The sequence below is a fragment of the Oncorhynchus kisutch genome, linkage group LG10, assembly GCF_002021735.2.
Source record: "Oncorhynchus kisutch isolate 150728-3 linkage group LG10, Okis_V2, whole genome shotgun sequence".
Taxonomy (NCBI): domain Eukaryota; kingdom Metazoa; phylum Chordata; class Actinopteri; order Salmoniformes; family Salmonidae; genus Oncorhynchus; species Oncorhynchus kisutch.
In genome coordinates, this window is record NC_034183.2 from 55,190,067 (window position 1) to 55,208,434 (window position 18,368).

The window sequence follows — 18,368 nt, forward strand, 5'->3', positions numbered from 1 at the left end:
TTGCGCATCCAGTCTGCAAGGAATGAGAGGCTATTAAAGCAGATACACACTCTGACCACCCAGAGGAATCACATGGTAATGAGATGGTCTCTGTTTATTAGCTATGCCCTTTGGCTCGTCATAGCTCATTTATACCAGATCACAGTTAATTAAGGGTTATCGTCATAACTTTGAGAATAACGTAGATGGCAGAGGAGAAAAACCTCAAGCCTCATTAAAACTCCCCATCATGAACAAGCACAAACACACCACCACAAGACGCATACTCTGACAAAGCCTACTGAAACGCATAGAAACCATATAATTCTAGTCCCGAACGTCATCACACATGAATAAAGTGTGTGTTTCCCTGGCCTCATTTTGAAGTTTCACTTAAAGCCAGTTCTCATAATATAGGGGAAGGCCACAATTATTTCAAATCAAGCCCAAATTTCGTACAGGATATATCCATTACGATGAATCATGAAAACAGAAGTTACTGTAAAGCAGATTATGCTCCCAATCTGTCTGCTGTACAGTAACTTCAGTCTCATGATTCATCGTAATGGATATATCCTGTAAGAAATTTGGGCTCGATATCAAAAAATTAGATTTTTTGTGGACCCAGTGAACTCCTGTTTCCATGTGAGCACTTCAAAATGACTGGAATCTTTTGACGCTCACAAGCTGCCATCGTTTCCCTTGCAGCATGTGCAAAGTTGGTCTCACCTACTCTGTGTGGGCATACAGTACGGGGTGCTGGAGAGAGCATTGTGTCGGCTCAGGCCAGATCAGAGAGCTTGTGACTTTATAGGAAGTGGGGTAAAAGAGAGTCAGGGTTCGTGTGAGGAGGCAGAGTACTTCTCCACCAGAGGGAAGAGAGAAATGTCTGGAGTGGAGTGACACAGTCAAAGTCTTGAGTGACCAGGGCCCTGGTGTGACTGAGGGGAAAGCCACTGTTGTTTGGGCTTAGCACCGCTCACTCGCTCTTTACTGCTGTCAGATGTACATTTGCAGTGAATCGCCCATTGCAATACTGTATATGATTAAAATGTCCAGATAGCAGTGGTAATTATTTGGCTTCACTACTCATGGATATCAAGTTGAGAACAAATGTGCATAGGAAATGGTCTTTTGGATTGTTCGTCTCCACCTTTTCCTGTTGTTGTAACGCTTTAAAATGAGAATTAATCCAGTATTACCGCACATTCCCTCAACAACAGCCGCTCTGAGCTCCTTTGAGATAGGAAATTATTTCCAAAATGCAAGACAGCCCAGCTCCTTTGGGCAAATGCTAAATAAGGATCTAATTTTAGGCGCTGCCTGGGCTCCAGTCTGCTGTTCATGCGTGCGGACAGTGAAAAGCGAACAAAAAAAAGCATTCTCCCTAAAATGGAACAGTAGATAAAGGGAAATGAAGGCTCTCGAAGTAAATCCATTAAGACTTCTTAACTTTAATGAGTTTTTAGATGCATTTACTTATTTAGCAAATCTCAGGCAAAAAGGCATTAATTCTTGCACAGGAAAAACAAAATAGACTTCATACTGCCAACTGTATGCCAAGTAAAGATTGTTGGAAAACAAAAAATTCACAGTCCTTAAATGAAAAAGGATATTCACAGAAGCAGGTAACTATCAGTTTTTATAAACTGGGTGGTTTGAGCCCTGAATGCTGATTGGCTGACAGCTGATTGGCAGGCACTCCGCATTGTGTCGTGCTTAGGAACAGCCATTAGCCGTGGTATATTGGCCATATACCACACCCCCCTGTGCCTTGCTGCTTAAATTAACAAATGATTTTGGATGGTGTTAAATGAGTGTCGGGTTACTGTTTATTATCTATCCGGCTGCCTAGTCACTTTACCCATACGTATATGTACATATCTACCTCAGTTACATTGTACCCCTGCACATTCACCCAGTGTATACACCCAAGTTTTCCTATAATGTCTCTTTTTACTTTCTCTGCGTTGTTTGCAAGGACCCGTATGTAAGCATTTCATGCTTGTTTAAGAAGCATGTGACAAATAAAGTTAGATTTGATAATTGTAACCAACTGAGCAGAGCTAGTTATGAGCTTTATAAAGCATGAATCAACCATCAAGACATGATTTGGAGTGTGCTAGTGGCAAATGAACCTCTCACATCGCCTCATCTCTCAGAACAAGGAAAAGAAAACAAGGTTCTATGTGGAAACTGCCAACTGGTTTAAAAGGCAAAAGTGAACGGGAAACGGAAAGCTGCAACTGAGCAGGAATGCAGCTAAAACAAGCCAATCTGAGAGCACGGCCAGTGTCAATGAAGATATGCCTGCTCCCCTGATTTAGCCTAATGTCGAAAGAATAGCAAGAGCTTGTCTTCTCTATTGGCAGTGTAGCCTTCTCAACTTGGTGTAAAATCATATCAGCAAGACAATTAATGTAGGAGTAGGACACTTTATTCACCCACAGGTAAAGTGGATCAAAATGATAAGAAAGTGGGTTCAATACTGACATAAAGTCCTGGCTAGGCTGCAAGGTAGATGTCATATGGTCTGGGATCAGATCTTACGATATAGAGCTTTGATGTGAAAAGGCGCCCATCTGCTGAACCTTGGAAGTCTTAGGGTGAACGTGTGTGTGTTTCAAAGAGATTTATTTTCCCTTTTGTACTTTAACCATTTGTACATCGTTACAATACTGTATATATATATACACACATAGCATGACATTTGTAATGTCTTTATTCTTTTGGAACTTCTGTGAGTGTAATGTTTACTGTTAATATACAAAAGTGAAATAAACAATTAAAAGTATCTACTTCACTTGCTTTGGCAATGTAACATATGTTTTCCATGCCAATGAAGCCTCTCGAATCAAATTGTTTTATTTGACCTTTATTTAACTAGGCAGGTCAGTTAAGAACAAGTTCTTATTTCCAATGACGGCCTAGGAACAGTGAGTTAACTGCCAGGTTCATAACGGCAGATTTTTACCTTGTCAGCTCGGGGATTTGATCTTGCAACGCTCTAACCACTAGGCTAGAAAGAAAGAAAGAAAAAAAGGTGAAGAGAGAGCACGAGCAAGCGAAAATGCGAGGTGTTTAAGTAATGAAAAGGCGTGTCAGTGAGTGAACGAGTGAACTAACAAACTGAATAGCTTAAGTGACCCAGCTTAGGCTAAATATGATCAAACAGAAACAGCATAACACCTACTATCAAATGCATCTCACGGCCTGTTAGGTATTGTGCTAAAGAAACGGGTCTATTGCGGAGTACTGTAGGTCCAGCACCAGTCCCATACTTCAGCCTGCAGCACATAGGGGAGAGGGCAGGCACTTCATATGTAGTTCACACAGGCTGGGAGTTCATTGTAATTACACAGATTTCAATCCAGATCGTTTTTCTTCCCCTAGTAGCGGATATATTAAAACAGGAAAATACCGGCACTCTGGTTCTCTAAACATATGCATTTTTCAGTAAGATCAGCCTAACAGGCTGCCCCTGGGCTCTTGGTGAATAGAGGCCTCTCCATTGAAGCGCTTTATCAAGACCGTTTCCTCACCCTGGAGAAACAATATCTGAACTCAAATTACAGTACCTCACTGAGCTCCATCTCCTGGGCAGCCATCTGTGTTACCTAGTGATATTATACCACTACTTCATGGATACACTGTGCAAACATTTAAAAAATTGCTGAAATGCAAGTATGGAAAATTCATACTGCGAGTGGTTAAATAAATGGAAAATAGGCAATGTCACTGTCTGACTAAGTGAAGTTCAAAGGGGCTGGAGAGGAGCCGTACCATCCTGTGAACAGGATGCTGGCATTTTTACAACCCCTTCTCATCTTCCCAGCTTCTGATCCAAGACAATGGGAATTCAATGCTGACTAATAATGACCTTAAATTTAAAAGTCCTTCTCTACCTTTTAGATTTCTTTAATTTTCACACCCCATTGTCAAGAAAAGGAAATGGTCCTTGTTTTGTGTTGCGATTCAAATATCAGGAATGGAGTTCCGTTTTTCACATACCGGTAGTCAAAAGAGCAAATCGTGATACATATGTGTTCCATTAAAGGGCACTTAAGTATGGCTTTGAATTAGACACATTGCCATGAAAGAATAGCAGACCCAAATCACAAGACAAGAAGGGAAGAGAGGAGAGGAAGTAACACATGCCGGCTCAACTGTCCACTTTGTCCTTTACAATCAGGTTTCACTTCCAGGTCAAATTCCCCACATTCAAAATGAACTGCTTGATGAACATATCATTTTTGGCTACATGTGCAACACACTCCACCACACCAGGTACGTAAAAATCGGTTCTCTCATACACCTATATCTCACTGTGCTATCGGCAGTGTGGATGTCAACATATTTGCCCTGACCAAAGTAGCCTACTTTAAAACATATATTTATAGCTAAGTATGGTCTACATCTAAAGAATATATATTTTCCCACTCCTGAGGCTAGCCTGGGCTCTCTCCTGGTTCTCTGACCCAGGTAGGAGGCTGAAACCATGCTGGCTCTGTCTACTCTCCTCACCCCAGTCTGCCCACACCCAAACAAACCCAGCTCCAGTCCCACTCCTATCCATCACAATGGCAACAGACTGCCTCTCTTCTTCCACCTCGCCAACCCTGGCTCTGGTCCACAACTTACAAAAGCTGCCCCTTGACAACCCCCATCCATGTTGTCCATCTGGCGAGAAGGAATTTGTCAAGACAGCCATCTTCACTCGTTTCTCACCGATGCATCATCATTAAATATCAGAATGAAAGGTGTGATTACTGTATCTATGCCTCAGGACAAATGTTGCATATATGCCTGGTTAGGCCTATAGATCTCCTTTGTGGGCCAAATCAGAGGTTAAGGGGAGAATTGGCATACTTGGCAACATAGGCCTACTCAAAATTTGTGGACACTTGAAGGGGGGGGGGGGGGGTAAAACAAATCCTGGCTTTTGTCGTACCCTGTCGACAGACTGGCAATTATCTCTCATTTTCAAATCCACTTGAACACTAAATTCTTAGCACTTGCCGCTAAAAAGAGGAAATGGGAAAAAGTTCACTGATCAGTGCATCAAGGACACAGTGGATTTTACTTCAGGGACAGTTGAGTGAAACCCTCAACTAAATGAGCTGAGAATATCCATTAATTCTGACCTTCTGAACAAGTGCCATGCTGCAGAGTGCAGAAGGGGTTCTCCCCTCCCCAATCTTCAGCTGTGCAGCTTGCTTGCACTGGGCTGCTGCACTCACTCATCTTCTACTACACACTCATTGGCTTAACTTCTAAATCGATGGTAGTGGAACTTGGTGATGGGCAATAGCCAGGGCAGTTCGTGCATGCAAATGACCTTAGGGTAAATCCATATAAACGCAATCACTTTCTGACAGCATCTCTTTTGATTCAAAACAAAAAAAAACTTTCCATACATGTTTGCCCATGGAAGAAGTGGTCAGAAAGTGACGTTTTGGACCTGAAGGCCAACACATCCAAGTTCTGCATACCCCACCATATCATGAGATCCATGTCTTCATCACTGGAAAATATAAATATTTGAGTTTGATATTGTTTAAAAGCTAACAAAACAGGTTTGTCAAACTTTCAGAAATTCTAGATTTGCTATTTGTTGAATAAAAAATGGGTAAAGTCAGATTTAAAAAAAATATTCGCATACGTTTTTGGCTTGAACTCTACTTTAGATTCTCTGACGTTTTAGTGTTGTGCCGGTCATCGGTTGAGACAACATGCTCTTGAATACAGGGTGGGTGTCATTTCAACCGTAGAAATAGAATTCATAAAATGGACCTATCCCTTCAGACCACTGCAACACCTTTGACATTTTAAGTGAATTGCAATTTTAACTTCTAATTAGTGCCACAAAGATGGCCATCGGTCCACCCACTGTGCAATGTCAATTTAAATGATCATGCCTATTGTAGTATCTATATTTCTATGATTTCCTACGGAGGATATATATATATATTTATTATATCCATTCAAGTAAACATTCTCTGATGTGTGGATCTCCAATAAGCTATGTGGTAACATTTGAAAGTCGAAAATGTAAATTATATTCCTATTAGTACATTTATCAACTAAAACATTACATACTGTATGTTTAAATCGCATTTACAGTAGCCAGGTGTGAGGTATGGCATATGTAGGTATAGATAAGAGTTGGGTTGGAGAGTAGAAGATGGGTAGAATATTTTTAGGAGGCGTCAAGAAAGACTGGAGAGAGGGATGTTGGAGAGGGTAAGACCTTAGTCACCAGGGACGGCAAGAATGTCAGCAGCAATAATCTGTCCGACTGTCTAATTATTCCCTGACATACTTGGCCCAAGACAAAAGCTGTCCCATAACTCTGAAAGACATTTGAAGACTGAAAGTACATTTTAGCCTAGTGAAGAGTGTGCTGGACAGCATAAAGCCAGGCCTGCTAACACTGTCTAACATCCAGTGGTGTAAAGCACATAAGTAAAAAATACTTTAAAGCACTACTTGAGTTGTTTTGGGGGATATCTGTATTTTACAATACTGAACAAAAATGTAAATGCAACATGTAAAGCTAATTTCTCAAAAATGTTGTGCACATCCCTGTTAGTGAGTATTTCTCCTTTGCCAAGATAATCCATCCACCTGACAGGTGTGGCATATCAAGAAGCTGATTAAACAGCATGATCATTACACAGGTGCACCTTGTGCGGACGACACTCAACTACTTTTTTCCTTACCCCCTTCTGACACCCAGGTGGCAACACGCGTCTCTTCATGCCTGACAGACATCTCAACGTGGATGTCCACGCACCACGTTGACAAAGCGGAGCTGCTGTTCCTCCCGGGGAAGGCCTGCCTGCTTCAAGACCTCTCCATCACAGTTGACAACTCCACGGTGTCCCCCTCTCAGAGTGCAAATAACCTTGGTGTGACCCTGGACACTGTTCTCTGCAAACATCCAACCAGTAACTTGCTCCTGCATGCTCTACAGCATCCATAGAGTATGACCTCATCTTATACAGAACGCTGCAGCCCTCCTGGTGGTCAACCTTGGAAAGTTCTCCCATGTCACCCCGCTCCTCTGCACACTCCACTGGCTTTTGGTCAAAGGTCACATCCACTACAAGACCCTTGATTAGGGAGCAGCAAGGGGAACTGCCCCTAACTTCCTTCAGGCTATGCTCAAACTCTACACCCCAACCCGAGCACTCCGTCCTGCCACCTCTGGTTCCGTGGCCCTCCCACTCTTACCGAAAGGAAGCTCCCGCTCAGCCCAGTACAAGCTACCACACCAGAAATGTACTTTCTGAGCTTCATTCTGGAGTTTCAATGTGTCTAGAAAATATGAACTCCAAAAACACCCAAATAATCCTTTAATAAAAGGGCAAAGCTCCCAGTATCATGATGCAGGTCTTTAGATGTTGCACACAAAATTGTCATGCCAAACGTTATACATATCGTTATAATCCATTTTGTTGAACTCGAGAGCTAATTTTGCATATTGGCTTGCATTCGTGTACTTCCTTGTTCCTCTCGCCATTGTGGGCGTGTAAGTAGGGGGCGTGCTACCAGCACAGGTACTAGGTAGCTAGCTAGCTACATTTTCAGTTAGTCACTCAAGATCAGCCAGCCGACGACAAGGGGACTGAAGTAGTTTTTGTTAGGTTATTTACTGAATATTGTTGAAAATGTTTTGCAGATGTGCAATCCCCACATGCGACAAAGCAATGATTTAATTTTTTTTGTAGATATCAGATCACTGCTTATCAAAACAGTTACCAAAAATGCTTTCACTTATAAACTCAGCAACAACAAAAAAAATCATTTTTTAGGACCCTGTCTTTCAAAGATAATTTGTAAAAATCAAAATAACTTTACAGATCTTCATTGTAAAGGGTTTAAACACTGTTTCCCATGCTTATTCAATGAACCATAAACAATTAATGAACATGTACCTGTGGAACAGTCGTTAACCTCTCTTGGGTATCTGGCCAACATCCAGTGAGATTGCAGAGTGCCAAAATCAAATAGAGAAATACTCACTATAAAAATTCAGAAAATAAGAACTTCTTGTGAATCCAACCACGGTGTCAGATTTAAAAAATGCTTTACGGCAAAAGCATACCTTACGATTATTTGAGATCCTAGCCCAGCAGACAAATCATTACAAACAGTAACCAGCCAAGTAGAAGAGTTACACAAGTCAGAAATAGAGATAAAATTAATCACTTACCTTTGATGATCTTCATATGGTTGCACTCAGAAGACATTCATTTATTCAATATATGTTCCTTTTTCTCGATAAAGTCTCTCTTTATATCCAAAAACCTCTATTTTGTTCACGCGTTTTCTTCATTAATCCACAGCCTCAAACGCAGTCACAACAGGCAGACAAAAAAAATCCAAATTGTATCCGTAAAGTTCATAGAAACATGTCAAACGATATTTATATTCAACCCTCAGGTTGTTTTTAGCCTAAATAATCGATAATATTTCAACCGGACAATAACGTCATCAATATAAAGGTAAACAAGAAATGCACTCTCTGTCACACGCATGAAAAAGCTCTGTGACACGGCAGGGTCCACTCATTCAGACTGCTCTTACCCCCTCATTTTTCAGAATACAAGCCTGAATCAAGTTCTAAAGACTGTTGACATTTAGTTGAAGGCATAGGAACTGCAATTTGAGTCCTAAGTCAATGGATACTGTAAATGGCATTGAATAGAAAACTACAAACAAAAGAAATCCTACTTCCTGAATGGATTTTTCTCTGGTGTTTGCCTGCCAAATCAGTTCTGTTATACTCACAGACATTATTTTAACACTTGAGTGTTTTCTATCCAAATCTACTAATTATAATCATATCCTATCTTCTGGGCCTGAGTAGAAGGCAGTTTAATTTGGGCACACTTTTCATCCAAAATTCCAAATGCTGCCCCCTACCCTAGAGAAGTTAAGACACTAACAGCTTACAGACGGTAGGCAATTAAGGTCACAGTTATGAAAACTTAGGACACTAAAGAGGCCTTTCTACTGACTCTGAAAAACACCAAAAGAAAGATGCCCAGGGTCCCTGCTCATCTGCATGAACGTGCCTTAGGCATGCTGCAAGGAGGCATGAGGACTGCAGATGTGGCCAGGGCAATAAATTGCAATGTCTGTACTGTGAGACGCCTAAGACAGCGCTACAGGGAAACATGACGGACAGCTGATCGTCCTTACAATGGCAGACCACGTGTAACAACACCTGCACAGGATCGGTACAGCCGAACATCACACCTGCGGGACAGGTACAGGATGGCAACAACTACCCGAATTACACCAGGAACGCACAATCCCTCCATCAGTGCTCAGACTGTCCACAATAGGCTGAGAGAGGCTGGACTGAGGGCTTGTAGGCCTGTTGTAAGGCAGGTCCTCACCAGACATCACCGGCAACAACATCACCTATGGGCACAAACCCACCGCCGCTGGACCAGACAGGACAGCCAAAAAGTGCTCTTCACTGACAAGTCGCGGTTTTGTCTCACCAGGGGTGATGGTCGGATTCGCGTTTATCGTTGAAGGAATGAGCGTTACACCGAGGCCTGTACTCTGGAGAGTGATCGATTTGGAGGTGGAGGGTTCGTCATGGTCTGGGGCGGTGTGTCCCAGCATCATCGGACTGAGCTTGTCGTCATTGCAGGCAATCTCAACGCTGTGCTTACAAGGAAGACATCCTCCTCCCTTATGTGGTACCCTTCCTGCAGGCTCATCCTGACATGACCCTCCAGCATGACAATGCCACCAGCCATACTGCTCGTTCTGTGTGTGATTTCCTGCAAGACAGGAATGTCAATGTTCTGCCATGGCCAGCGAAGAGCCTGGATCTCAATCCCATTGAGCACGCCTGGGACTTGTTGGATCGGAGGGTGAGGGCTAAGGGCCATTCCCCCCAGAAATGTCCGGGAACTTGCAGGTGCCTTGGTGGAAGACTAGGGTAACATCCCACAGCAAGAACTGGCAAATCTGGTGCAGTCCATGAGGTAAAGATACACTGCAGTACTTAATGCAGCTGGTGGCCACACCAGATACTTTTGATTTGGACCCCCCCTTTGTTCAGGGACACAGTATTCAAGTTCTGTTAGTGACATGTCTGTGGAACTTGTTCAGTTTGTCTCAGTTGTTGTACCTTCATTCAAATATTTACACATGTTTATTTTCAGCAAACGCAGTTGACAGTGAGAGGAAGTTTCTTTTTGTGCTGAGTTTATGTATCAAAGACTGATTTGGCATTGTTGTCTTGTTGCTTATGGGGGGTTTTATGTCACAGGAAACCTCAAGTTTATTGACCACTGCTCCATGTCATCCAGAACCAACCCATTAAGATGCACCACAAGTCAGTGGATTACATTGTACTCTCACAAGCTTTTCGGATTTTAACATGTGTTCTAATTTGCACCTTACATCAATGTTTCCCCAACTCTGGTCACACGTAACCCCCCAAACCACACATTTTTAATGCAGCCCCGGACAAAAACACCTGACAGGTAACCACTGCTGCAGGTAAAATGTGATGCTTTTTCAATGGAGAGGTCATGGATTCTATACAGGGCCATGGTCACTGGAGACACGGTCTAGGGTTAGGGAGAAGCTAATCACATTGTCATTGTTTTCATGTCTTTGTAGACTTGAAAGTTACACAATGTCACTCTTTCCAGTAATGCTTGTTACTGTCATTGTGCATACTTTATAATCTTATTTTCAGGAAATTACACACCAGGCAGACTAGTGTGTAAATCTTATGCGGAAGTGAGAAAATTGCTAATTGGGGTTTCATTTCTCCTCAGGCAGACCCAGGTACAGTATGGTTCTCCCCCAAAAAAAACAAAGCATGGGTTGCTCAACATTTACAAGCCAACAAAACAGACCTTCCGGATGGACCTGGTAGAGCTGTGCCACAAGACAATGGTGTCCAAGGTCCCACTTTCCAATGTACAACTTCCAAAACAACCACCCAAGAACATAGCTAGTGTTCCAAGACCAGACAAGGCCCAGATTGTAGCGGATTCTAACTCCTGCCCCTTACCACCGTCGCTCCAAAAGGACAAAATGAACATTCCCACTCTGGTGCCGACTCAGCCACCACACAAATTGTAATCAAAAAAGGGGAGGTAACAATTGTTTGTACACTTGATGACATTGATATGCACTTAATAAAAACCTAATTGAAACTTTGTTATTATCATGTCATTTATTTATTATTTCAGGCTATTACTTATAAATATTAATCAACAAATTAAGAAATGCCAGGTTGGAGAGGACATTGACACAACATTAACAAGTCAAAATAAAGATCTATGCCTGCCTTGTCATTTAACATTTTCTAATACAGATCCTATTTCGATGCACAAAAACATTCAAGCGAAGTCCGATGGGTTTTCTCCCACCTTTCCCGTAATAGTTACATAACGTCACAAATCCTGCTTCTGCTGTCATTCGATGGCAGTGGTATACGTTCTTCAATGAGAGGACGCTGTAATGAGAGAAATAATGTAGCCTAAGCTAAAGGAAACAGGCCTTTTACAAGATTTAATCAAGACGGGAGCGTTTGACTCTTAATAAAGAGATGGAGTCCAGACAGGCTATTTTAGGAAACTTTCTGAATGGACATAAAGGCCTATAGAGAGAATCGGCGTACTCACACACCCCCGTAAAAGCACCCGTCAATCAAAGCCACTGGCGTATGTCAGGCACAAGAGCAAATATATATCCTTTCCTTAAAACGTATTAAAAAACCTAGGCCTACCTTAGGCTTTCCAGAAAGTAGACTAAGATAATGAATTGACAATTAGCATATGAATGGCGACATCTCTGCTATAGTATGAAGATTAAATTGACCATCATTAAAATAGAAACAAATACATGATACATGTCCATAGCTTATTATCAGCGATGCTGATTATCGAGCGGGAGAGTGTTGGAGTTTTCGAATGCAGTGACGAACTACTATACATTTGAATGGATGTTAAAAATACATTTTTTAAAAACAGACTTTGTTGACTTACTGTGTGAGGTGAAGAAAAACTGAGAAGCCCAGCTGGGCACTTTCCTACATTTTACATTTGCGAGAAGCAAGCCAGGTACTTCTTTGCGTGCTCCGTCAACATTAACAGGACAGAGAAACCAGAAACATACTCATTGCTCATATGGAGCATGTCAATAATGTTATGAAATAAACCAAAAATGGTTTCTCACAAGTGTAGGAGGCTTTGAACTCTGCAAACAAAATGTATTAATACATGTATTAACATAAATGGTAAATTGCAGGCCGACAGTATAGCCTAGGCTACTATTCTACTTTGCGGGGATAGGAGGGAGGTATTTTTTGTTGCTGTTCCGCCTAGGGCGACATATCAGCCAGGACCGGGCCTGACCACCGTTGATTAGTCTATAAATTAAGAAAATATTCCGTATCAAACTTCACCATGCCAAATTGGAGAGGATTGGTGCATTCTTTGTCCATTTGACACAACGTTAGGCACATGTTGGAGCAGCGTTGAGGGCAGTCAGTAGCAGGATCAAGTGCAAAATAGTGTCTAGTTTTGTAACAGTGACAGGTAATTTCCGGTGAATGACGAAATGCAATGAAAATGTACATAACCTACAAAAGATATTTACAAAGTGAACAGACTCAAAATACAGTTTTGAATATGAATCAAAAACCTAAGCCTCAAATCAGGCCTACCCTGTCAAACCAACTATAGCAGGTTGGGGTATATGGACAGCCTCCCCACACAGCTCACATAGCAGAGCTACAACATAACTGAAGCTCACAGGTGAAATAGGTACCTTTACACCTATGGCCCCTCCTATGAACCTTACCATTAACCCAAATATGGCATATTAAATCATGTAACAGACATCCTCATTATACCTACATCAAAATAATCTGTCTAAATAATATGCGGGAATACTGTCCATTAATGAATACACAATTCATAACAATAGTTCTGCAGGCCAACAGGAGGCAAAACATTACTTTAGGAGTTACACTCCCATTATGCATGGAGAAAACGAACAAAACATTGAGTTCCAAGACACGCATAACTTCAAAACACGGGACACATTAATATGGAAATAAACAAACTTCTTTCTCGCCAGTGTAGCAAGTGTTCGTGGGCACCTGAACATCGCATCCACTGGGAGGATTGCAAAATGGTTACTAACTGCATTTAAATATGAAACGAGTCACAATGCAACTCGACCAAACATTTCCTCGACACATAATTAGTCTTGCACATGGTAAATACCACGACACTGGCAAAAGAGGAAACAGTATACACATTTAGAATAAATTAATTACTAGATATACGTGGAAACATGAACGCCCTAAACAATTTATAAGGGGAAATAAATGATAATCGTTCGTGACGAGAGCTACTAAGTCAGCTTCGCCACAACACATTAGACAACATTAGGCCTCAGAGCCAGAACAACCTTGTTGACTGCTGTCAAATAATGAATTAGACACATCTAACCCTTTTTTTAAAAGATTGGTTTATATAAATGACTAGCAAGCAATGAAAACATGAATTGTATAAAAGAAAGTCCACACATGAAACATGATTTTTACTAATGCCATAGCCTACAGCGCTCTACACTCCCGCGCATCTAGCAATTAGCTGCTCCAGCACATAAGGACATTTAGACAGAGATGTATACTGAACACAAATATAAAAGCAACATGTAACAATTTCTAAGATTTTCATGAATTACAGTACATATAAAGAAACCAGTCAATTGAAATAAATAAATTAGACACTAATCTGTGGATTTCACATGACTGGGAATACAGAGCTCTGTTGGTCACAGATACCTTAAAAACAAGGTAGGGGCGTGGATCAGAAAACCAGTCAGTATCTGGTGTGACCACCATTTGCCTCATGCAGCGTGACATCTCCTTTCGCATAGAGTTGATCAGGCTGTTGATTGTGGCCTGTGGAATGCTGTCCCACTCCTCTTCAATGGCTGTAGCCATTGGCTGTAGCCATTGAAGTTGCTGGATATTGGCGTGAACTGGAACACGATGTCATACACCTCGATCCAGAACATTGCAATGGGTGACATGTCTGGTGAGTATGCAGGCCATAGAAGGACTGGAATTGTGTACAAATCCTTTCGACATGGGACCGTGCACTATCATGCGGAAACATGAGGTGATGGCGGCAGATGAATGGCACGACAATGGGCCTCAGGATCCCGTCAAGGTGCACCTGTGTAATGATCATGCTGTTTAATCAGCTTCTTGATATGCCACACCTGTCAGGTCGATGGATGATCTTGGCAAAGGAGAAATGCCCACTAACAGGGATGTAACCAAATTTGTGGGCAGAATTTGAGAGAAATAATATTTTTTTGCATATGAAAAATGTAACAGGTGCCCCTTTGTGCTGGGGAAAATAAAAGGCCACTCTAAAATGTGCCGTTTTGTCACACAATGCCACATGTCTCAAGTATTGAGGGAGGGTGCAATTGGCATGCTGACTGCAGTAATGTCCACCAGAGGTGTCGCCAGAGAATTTAATGTTTATTTCTCCACCATAAGCTACCCCCAACATTGGCCGCACATCCAACTGGCCTCACAACCGCAGACCACGTGTAACCACGCCAGCCCAGGACCTCCACATCCAGCTTCTTTACCTGCGGGATCATCTGAGACCAGCCACCCAGACAGCTGATGAAACTGAGGAGTGTTTCTGTCTTTAATAAAGTCCCTTTGTGGGGAAAAACTCATTCTGATTGGCTGGGTCTGGCACCCCAGTGGGTGGGCATATGCCCTTCCAGGCCCACCCATGGCTGTGCCGCTGCCCAGTCATGTAAAATCCATAGATTAGGGCCTAATTAACTTACTTCAATAACGCAAATTGTTACAATATATATTGTTGTTCAGTATAGATTTTCCAAAGCCGGTATAAGCAGGTCCAACTCTGCGCAGCAAAGACACTTGTCTTCAGTGGGCATCGCTTGGCATTGGCCACAGGTATACCACCAGTTTCCAGAGGTCTGCGTTTACAGTGGACACGTTGTTGTGGACTGGCTAGTGTGCTTATACGCACACAGTAGTCATAGGCAGGTATAGGCAGAAGCAAGAGGAACAAGGAAGTAGACGCATGCACGCCAATATTGCACACTAGAAATAATCGCTTGAGTTAAAAAATATATTATAAAGCTGTGGATAAAGTTCAGTATGACAAAATGTAATGTGTACAACATCTAAAAACCTGCATCAGGATAATGAGAGCTTTGCCGTTTGTAAAAGGACGTATTTGGAGCATCGGTTCATGTTTTCTGGATGCCTTGTAATCCCAGAAGGCTCAGGAAGTCAATTGCTGGTGGGATAAGTTTCTCAAAATCAAGTGAAATTGCAAATAAAACTGTCTGGAACCTAAAAATACAGATTAGGGTCCTAAATAGTGAAATTCCCCTTTAAGATGAATGCACTAATTTTAAGTCACTCTGGATAAGAGTGCCTGCTAAGTGACTAAAATGTCGAATCAGGCAGCCAGACGACCTTGGGGTCACAACCTCAGGTCAAAGGTCATACCTCAAGGTCTTAATGACATATTGGTGCTGGGATCTGTCACCCGAGGAACAGAGTTACAGTATGACAAGAATGCAGAAAAGAATGCAAATAATGCCTAACATACTAATCATCAGCTAACACATGGCACATTACAGACATAACTGAGTCTCATTCACACTGACATGGCCCACAGCTTGCTTTGGTCAGGACAGAGTTATCCCGTAAATTTGAGAAATAACTATGTAGGTCAGGGATAGTACATTAAATTCCTTCAGCATGACTTAATCTGGGGTTATCTTGAGATGTGTCGGCTGGATGAAGCATTTGGACTGCAGGCCCATGCATGGCCCAGTATTAAGTCTGATAACAGACAGGTTATCTTGGTCCTAGAAGCTGTGAATGAGCAGCTCTGGCAATCTCCCTTTCCCTTCTGCCTGAGCACTCAACTGACAGTCACACCCAGTGCCAGAAAATACAGCCCTCTTTTTAGTGCCTGTTGAGACAACTGTCGTCGTGATACCCACAGCAGCTGACAGGGAAGGGGAAGCCATCTGTTAATCCTGTCCTCCTCCATACACTTTGGAAGTAGACAAGCTCATTTTGGAAATCCCCATCTCCTGTGATTAGCTTACTTAAAAATGTCCATAGTTTCTGTTTGCTGTTGCACAGGCCAAAGCCATAAAGGCCACACAGTAAATGGGCATTATGCTGCCCCTCACACACACTTAATTAGGAGAACCCGAAAACAGGCCTAGATGAATAGCTATGATTATGTGGCAATTAATGACATATGGAATCCCTGTTATGACTCGATTTAAAGACCACTGTCTTTAGTCCATCTCCACCCATCCCTGGAATCCATACATGTCGTGTCTTGTCAGAAGGTAACAGTGGCTGTTTCTGCAATGGGAACTCAACATGATAACAGTTTGAGAAATATAGCCTGCAAGAGTAGTTGTCCGTCACCCCCCAGTCTCAGTAGGGTCTAGATCTATGTACTGTACACCACCTAGGGAACCACAGTTAATAAGGAGTCTTGAGTACTCTTACAAAGGCTCTGCACCAAACAAGTTTAATAGGCATTGCCAGTGCACAAGGGTATAACATTGCATTGCCAGTGCACGGGGTATAACATTGCATTGTCAGTGCACAGGGGTATAACATTGCATTGTCAGTGCACAGGGGTATAACATTGCATTGTCAGTGCACAGGGGTATAACATTGCATTGGTCTGTGCTGATGCCTGTCCCAAAATCCTCAATCAACTGCATCACCCCAGAATATTATCATACCTCAAACACCAGCAACCCACTGGCAACTCCCTTGTTTACAAACGTATAATGTTTGACAGCCATTTATTGTTTCTGATTCACAAAGCACAGTTCAAGTAAGTGTATGTCATAAAGTTACCTGTTGATAGGACGAGTCCTCCGGGCGAAAATCGCTGCTTGTTTGTTCGAATTGAAGGTTGAAATGAGGGAGTCGGTGTAGCAGGTTGACCCACCACGGCGGTGAGTAGTTGACAACCGCTGCCATGGTATGAGGGCTGTGGACGCTTTAGGGAAACGGTGACCTGTGTGGTCAGTCAAAAATGAAATAATGGACTGAGCCCGCGTCATAAAGTTCTTGTTAACAAGCGGTCCAGCAAAACCAGAGAGAGTCCTATGTCCGAAAGCAGAACGTCAGACCTAATGCATTGTGGTCCACCGTTAAACTGTACCTGATATATCGGTTGTCACTTCTTCCCTACGGTATTAACTATATCCATTGTCCTATAACACTCCCATGTTCACTTCTGTCATGTGTAATACTAAACTGTGTCGAAAAAAGCCGAATGAGGAATAATGGGCTTCCCAGTCAACTAACGTTAACTTCACGAACACCCCCACGCAGATGACAGTCCATCCACCTTGTAGTTGCCTGACCGTCTAGTTATTAAGTACTGTACAGATGACGTAACGTTATTTGGCTAACGGGATAGCTTCCCAACTCAACATGCAAGTAACCTTAGCTAGCTAGCCGGCTAACTATTGTTGTTGAGCAATTCTACAGAACGCATCCAATCCATTCAAATACTTTCGTAAGAATAAATGCGTAGCTAAAACATTTGATTTGATTCTCAATAATTCATTCTGGATTACAAATTGACTGTCCTTTCCTTGTTATCAGTCATAGCCAGTTGATTGTTACTCGAGTTCCAATGTATCAAGTTAGCAGCGGGCTAGTTGGCTTGCTAACGAGCTTAGCGGATATATCCGTGGTTGCTCCAGTTCCATTTGCGTCCTTTGTCTTTTCTTCAATTTTCCTTAATGCTTTGATGACTACCAAGTATTTTACTGTATTGCTAAATTGTTTAAAGTAAACTATTCCTGTTCATTCACTAAAGATGAACAACAATCCGGTGAAGTGTTCAGGGGACTACGACGCTGCAACCTCCACACCATCCGATGCAGATTGCAGTCCCGCTCGCACCCACAACAACCCCACTCCTTACGCAGCGCCGCTACCTCGTTGCAAATGATTTGTGTCTAGTGGCCTCTGGTGGCAAGAGGGTGAAGCTGCACACACCCAGGCATATTTTGAGTAAGAGCGAGTTGTCGAGTCGACCTGCTTAGGTAAAGGGATAAATGAACAAACTATTGGGCTCTATCCAGGAAATCATGATGACACACACTGTACAAAAGCAACATGTTTGTAATTATCAATGTAGGGTCCTTGACTGTTACTTGACTGTTTTTTCTCTCCTTCAGGATCTATTGGAGGAGACAAATCACCCTTCAAACCTTTAGACCTTCTGAACCCATTGAACGAACAACAAGTTAAAATAGGTTCTAAT

General features: G+C 42.3%; 1 protein-coding gene across 2 annotated transcripts in view; it reads right to left on the reverse strand.

Annotated features, from left to right (window-relative positions):
- Window positions 1-18,003, reverse strand: part of LOC109893361 (protein tweety homolog 3-like) — a 60,232-nt gene extending 42,229 nt beyond the window's left edge. The window contains exon 1 of one of the 2 annotated variants that reach the window (XM_020486559.2): window positions 16,943-18,001. In XM_020486559.2, coding sequence (XP_020342148.1) covers window positions 16,943-17,068 — 126 coding nt within the window. In that variant the 5' untranslated portion in view covers window positions 17,069-18,001. Of the gene's footprint in view, window positions 1-16,942 lie in introns of both variants that reach the window. The other variant, XM_031834077.1, reaches the window with a different exon arrangement.
- Between the last annotated feature and the right edge of the window lie 365 nt (window positions 18,004-18,368).